This window comes from Myotis davidii, unplaced genomic scaffold (genome assembly GCF_000327345.1).
Source record: "Myotis davidii unplaced genomic scaffold, ASM32734v1 scaffold187, whole genome shotgun sequence".
Lineage (NCBI taxonomy): Eukaryota > Metazoa > Chordata > Mammalia > Chiroptera > Vespertilionidae > Myotis > Myotis davidii.
Window position 1 is genome coordinate 3,620,509 of NW_006383018.1, and position 6,281 is coordinate 3,626,789.

Genomic DNA, 6,281 nt, shown 5'->3' on the forward strand with positions numbered 1-6,281 from the left:
ATAACCGCAAGAAGGCTTGCCTAGGGGGGGTTAAAGAGGAACAACTGTAATAATCTGAACAATAAAGATTTAATTTTTAAAAAGAAAGAAAAATTATATAACAAATTTCTTTTATAGTTTTTAAACTTACATTTTCTTTAATTGGAAATATGTATATTCTGTGGTCAATAATAGATTATTTAATTCAGATTAATTTTGTGCCATTATCAAGTATACAAAGTAAACAAATTCTCCCTAAGTATAAGTCTTGAACTGAGATAAGAGTTTCATGTCATCTTTGTCTAAGAAATGTGATGGGCCTCAGTGGACCATATTAACACGTAACAGGCATCCATTTTGGGATCCTAGGCCTCCAGGCAAAGAGGACCTGATATCCCAGCTCAGTAGGACATTTTAGAGAACCTTAATAATCCTTCCAGGCACCTGTATCGTTTATGCTTTTGTTCCTAACCTAGCAAGATTGCTACCACCTCTTATTGGATTATACAGGTGAAGGACTTCAAACAAATTTAACCAGAGTGGTATGATGTGATAGTTTCATTTGTAATATAAAACCTGATCAGTACTTTCACAATATAAGCATAGTGAGTCCTCAAGGGTCACCTGGATAACCATAAACCTGAGTATCTTAGTGTTTATCACTGAAAAAAATCTATAATTACCCTCAAAATTAGCCTTCTCATGTTGGTGTCATACATACTGACCTTTCTTCTCATCTCTTGTGTCACTAAAATCTGGAAAATAAACTCAGGGACATCTGCCTGGATTGTGTTCTTCCCATACAGTAAATAGAAAACACTGCACTTGCCTGTGTGGGAGGTAACCCCACATGTCAGCTGATGCCGATAGGAAGCCCAGCACCATCTCATTTTCAAGCTAACGCCATATCTCTCTTAAGCTGGTCATTTGTCTTGTGAGTGTGATATGTCACAGTCCCCAAAAAGACAAGATCTAACGATCTGACAAGGATTTAACAGTGTGTGCTTTTCCTTTCTTTCTGTTGAATGTATCACTTACTTTTTTAGAACCAAACTTCCAGGGAGAGCCTAACTTACATTAGTAAAATCATTACAGGATTAGCTATAATATTAAATAATAAGACCCAGGCAAATGAAATAAGGCTCAGTTGCGATCTGGCTTTGGAGCTTGCAGGTACTCCCAATTTACCCAGGCGATTGTAATGACTACTTAAAATTTTTATTTTTCCCTTTCTGTTTCCTTGGCATGGCAAAACCTGAAGTTTCTTTTTCTAAAGCCACGTGATTTTATAATATGTATATAAAATCACACATTTTTTCCTCTGGGGGAAAAAGTGTGCTGTTTGTTTACTTTGCATTAAAAAAGCTGCATGCTCTCCTGTATTTTATAACCTTTGGTTTATGCAGGAATATGCTGAATTTCAGTATCGGAGGAGGCACAGACAGCAGCGCCGGCGAGGAGACGTGCACAGTCTGCTCAGTAACCCTCCAGACCCTGATGAGCCCAGTGAAAGCACTTTAGGTAAGTTCTTGGGTTGGGTATGTCTTAATCTCTTAGCTCTCTTGAGTTTATTTTTAAAACTGAGTAGGTGATTGTGAAAGAATTCGTAATTTAGATACACAATCTATAGGTAGCTGCTTCTAAGGTCACAGGGTACAGAAAACTATGGGGGTTAAGAACGCAGGCTTCTGAGTCAGAAAGACCTGGGTTCATGACCGCATCTCACTGCCTATCAGGGAGACACTTCAGTTAAGTCACTGAACCTCTCCAAGCAGCAGTCTCCTCATTCTAAAGAAGCAATACTGAGAGTGCCACTAGGGGGCAATTGTGAACTTTTAATGAGCTAATGCCTGTAAAATCCTTAGGCATGAGAAGTACCTAGTGAGCATTCATGAATTGTACCTATTGGTTACTGTTGGCTGTGTTCATGGAATGTTTTTCTTTTAGCCTCACTTTTCCTATAATCATTCTTTAAAAGAAAATGTCTGGTATTAGGAGTAAATTATCTTAATTATCAACTTTTAAATGTTAAGTTATAATTGAAAGTCTTTATAATATCAGCAGAGCATCTTTAGTAAATGAGGATCAACAGGTCTGAAGATTTGTTCTTCAGGCATTGTGGTTCCCAAATTCTTTTTATTTAAAAAATAACTCTGAAAACTAAAACACCTTTATTTATTATTGCTTAAGAAAGCAAAGAGGAGTAGCATTGGCCTTTCTGAATAGAACCATTTTTAGTGCAAGCACAAATGCAAAGAATAATCATGGATTTGAAGCAAATGGTATGAGATAGATATTGTTGCATCTGGTGAGACAGATATGCATAAGAAGTCTCTGGAAGATTAAGTGAATGTGTGAACACAGGTTTTCACCTGCACTGAAAGAGGAATTGCCATTTAACTAAGAAGATGTATGAAATCTGTATGGCTGAACTGTCTCTGGTACCACTTGCTCTGAAACAGATCTCCCAGAAGGCGGCAGTAGCCGCAGACCAGGCACCTCCGTGGTCAGCTCTGCGTCCATGAGTGTGCTGCACAGCTCTTCCTTGCGTGACTACACCCCTGCCAGTCGCTCTGAGAACCAAGACTCTCTTCAGGTAGCTTCCTGGGCGGCCTCCTGGCCCCTGCTTCTGCTCTTGCTCTGTGTGGCCTGGTTTTCTGATTTCACTTTTATTGCTTTCCTTTTTCTTCCTTACATTCAAAATTGTTTCAGGGGTGTGCTACAGGAAAAGAGATTTAGCTTCAGGAATTTTCCCCCTATAACATGGAAACTAAAATAAGATTTGAGTAGATAAGATAATTCTTCTGTATAAATAGAGGTAATATTAATTATCTGTTAGGTAAAAACACAATGGTAAACCTCATTGGGTTAAATCATTTTTTCTTTTAAATTTTAAGTGATTTTACTTTCTGTTGCCCTCAGGCTCTGAGTTCCTTGGATGAAGATGATCCTAATATACTTCTCGCAATACAGTTATCATTGCAAGAATCGGGGCTGGCCATCGATGAAGGAAACAGAGACTTCCTCAGTGGCGATGCTTCCTTAGGAGCAATAGGCACTTCTCTACCTTCCAGGCTGGACTCCGGCCCCAGGAACACAGATAGTCCTGCAGCTGCGTTGAGCAGCTCCGAGCTATTGGAATTTGGCGACAGCCTCTTGAGACTAGGAGCTGAAAGTGACACATTTTCAAGTGACACCCTGAGTTCACACCCTCTCAGTGAGGCAAGAAATGAATTCTATCCCTCATCCAGTGACCCTGACTCAGCTGGCCAGGACGCCAACATCAGTGACAATCTTCTGGGCAATATCATGGCTTGGTTTCACGACATGAACCCTCAGAGTATTGTCCTGATTCCTCCAGCAACTACAGAAATCAGTGCAGATTCCCAGCGCCCCTGTGTTGGAGATGGGTCAGAAGGCGTGAAAGATGTAGAACTGGTGCCGCCAGAAGAAGACTCAGTGTTTGAAGATGCTGTGGTCAGTGAAGGTAGAGGAACCCAAAGAGAAGAAGAAAACTCTTTGGAAGAGAATATTCTGGCTGGGGAAGCAGCGCCTCAAGCTGGCGAAAGTGGTACTGAGGCAGCCAGCAAGGGAGCTGGTTCAGATGTCTCAAGTCAAACACCTCAAACCTCAAGTGACTGGCTGGAACAAGGACACTTAGTGTGAGCTGCACTCCTCTGGCTCCAAGCGCTTCGCGGTACAGGTGGCATGCTGGTGGAGTGTGCTTCATGGAAACTGGATCCACTTAATTCCAACTCAACTCTAAACCACTGACATTAGGGTTGAATACGAGGAGTTCCCTTGAATGGTGGCTTCGTTTCGGAGTTTAACCTCACAGGAAACTTCTTTGGTATTTAATTGGATAGCTTTCCCCTTTTTGCTGACAAAAAGAAGAGCAGGAGAGAAAGAAAAACAAATGGAGTAAGTAGGTTAGATTCCACACTCTAAGAAAATGCAGTCCTCTGTTTAGCCTAAGGTCAGCAATACTTAAAATGGAACATTTAAATTAAAGGCTTACGCCCTCATCCTTGGGTGGTTTTTCTCTTTAAAAAGAAAAAAAAAAAAGATTTTCTTCATTTTAGAAGTTCTTTTGGACAGATCTGGTAACACTGAGTTCCTCGATCTCTTTGTGCTCTTCCATAACTTTCTTCCTGCCTCTTGGTCTGAGCAGTGTGAATCGAAGTGTCCAAAGCTTCTCTTTAGTGCTGCATCTCCCACAATGTAATTAATTTTCATTTTCACATGAGTCAAAAATTTCTTTTCATGTCTTACAGTCCACTTGTGCCAAACTCTGACTCGTGCACTGAGAAGGCGTTCAGGTGTGGCTCCAGGGCAGTGTCAGCATTCTCGGGAGTAAAAGGTGCCACTTGGTAGCCATGAAATGCCAGGCTTTAATAGGCTTTTGTTGCCATGGAGACTGCATTTAAATAAATGTAACCTGTAGCTTAAGTTAACTAAACCTAATGCTGCTGTTAAAAACAGTTTATTTTAATATTAAAATACAGTTGATTAGCAACAGCGGTGCTGTATTTTAAGAGACACTTTATTGAAAGTGCAATCATAGTTCTTTGTTTTCACAATTTTACAGTGCATTCTAATTACTAATGGGTGCAATTACTTTTAATGGTGTTTTATAAAATAGAAAAAAGTGGAGTTTTTATGAGTTACGGTAAATCCGACAATTATTAAAAATCCAGCACGACACCCTGCGCCACACGTTACCGTGCCTTTGCCAACCTCAGTGGGTAGTTGCCAGTTAAATACGTGAGTCATTCAGATCTCAGTGTCTCTTCTGAAGTAACTATGCTATGAACTGCAGAGACCTCCATAAACCACCCATGGCCTTGCCTTTCCAGTCAATATAACAACTAAATAAATGTTCAGTCCGTTTGTTTGCCTCAATAGCAAATGCTGACGTGTTTGTTCTGTTGCACAATACTCATTTGCTGTGTGACTACTGTTTAGTGTTGAAAAAATCAACTTCCTGGTTATCAGTGTCTTCCTGTGAAGAAAATACTGGTCTTAGTTGTAATTAAGATTCAGTGGTACAGTGTGTAATTAAAACTAGAGTAAACTGTTGGACTGGCTCTTTTACTTACATATAACCCAAACTAGCATAACATAAGCAAAGTAGATAGGCAACACCCCATTTAATGTTTTGCCAGATTTTTACCAGAAGTCTACAGATACCAAAATTTCAGTACTGAGTTTGTACAGGCAAGTCCTGGACTGGGTGAAAGGTTGTATTAGTATTGATATTCACATGAGTTGTAATTATGGTTTTTTATTACTTTTTATTTTCCAAACCCTATTTTTGAAATATTCTTATATTTGGAATTCATGAGACCTAGGACATTATATTATTTAATATTCCTCAGGTTCTCCTGGGATTAAAAAGAAACTATGTAGGAATTGTTCTTATGCTTTGGGTGTCATAAGTCCACATTATTTTTTATTTCCCCAATTATCAGAAACATTGATATCCACCCTTATTAATTTGTTGAGGTAAATATTAACTTTTTCCTACAGTGTATTACTGTCTATTAAACTGAAATAGTCCATTAAAAAATTTTTTTACAAGTTTATTTTGGATTAAAAATATCAACACCAATCAGTTTTTAGACCAAGTTGTAATTTTTTCAAAAGAAAGAGTCTTTGTATCATATAGCGGTGTCTTGCAAAGTGTGGAAGTGCTGCGTGAAGGCTGTGGAGTACATGTTCCTAGTGAGGCCGGTGCCTGGCACCTGGTGTAGTAAGTAGCCCTTGTTCCTGTGCTGTTCTCTCCTGAGCATGAGGAAAGATCATTATCCAATTTGTACTTCCTTGGTACATATTTTAAAAACAACACAGTCATTGACTTTACAGTTCAGAAATAAAGTTTGGCAAAGCCTATTTTGTAAACACATTAATTTTATAATGTAAAAAAAATTACTCTAACCTTGACTTGTTATTTGCACTTTCATAGTCTATACTTGATACATTCCCCCTTTATATACAATAGGATTCTACAACCATGTAGATGTTTGGCCAAATGAATGCTGTTAATAATATGTAAAATTCTTTGATTAAACATTTATTACTTAAACTACTTCACTTTGGTCTCATTACATTATAGACTCTGTTTTAACCAAGTTAGGAAGCTGATTTTCCAGTTAAATTCCTTCAAATATGATGGGACTAGTTTGACTCTTACATGTAATCAATCAGTGCCTAATATTTTTTACAGTGAGCATTTTATATCTCAGAAGAGTAGATTTCTTTCTAGAAAGATATAAGTGGACTTTTCTAGACTATGACATGAC

At 38.5% G+C, this 6,281-nt stretch overlaps 1 protein-coding gene across 2 annotated transcripts in view; it reads left to right on the forward strand.

Annotated features, from left to right (window-relative positions):
- Positions 1–6,067, forward strand: part of ANKIB1 (ankyrin repeat and IBR domain containing 1) — an 83,773-nt gene extending 77,706 nt beyond the window's left edge. Inside the window, exons 17-19 of one of the 2 annotated variants that reach the window (XM_006779202.2) lie at positions 1,404–1,500; positions 2,442–2,575; positions 2,902–6,067. In XM_006779202.2, the coding sequence (XP_006779265.1) occupies positions 1,404–1,500; positions 2,442–2,575; positions 2,902–3,645 (975 nt within the window). In that variant the 3' untranslated portion in view covers positions 3,646–6,067. Of the gene's footprint in view, positions 1–1,385; positions 1,501–2,441; positions 2,576–2,901 lie in introns of both variants that reach the window. The other variant, XM_006779201.1, reaches the window with a different exon arrangement.
- Positions 6,068–6,281: the final 214 nt, after the last annotated feature.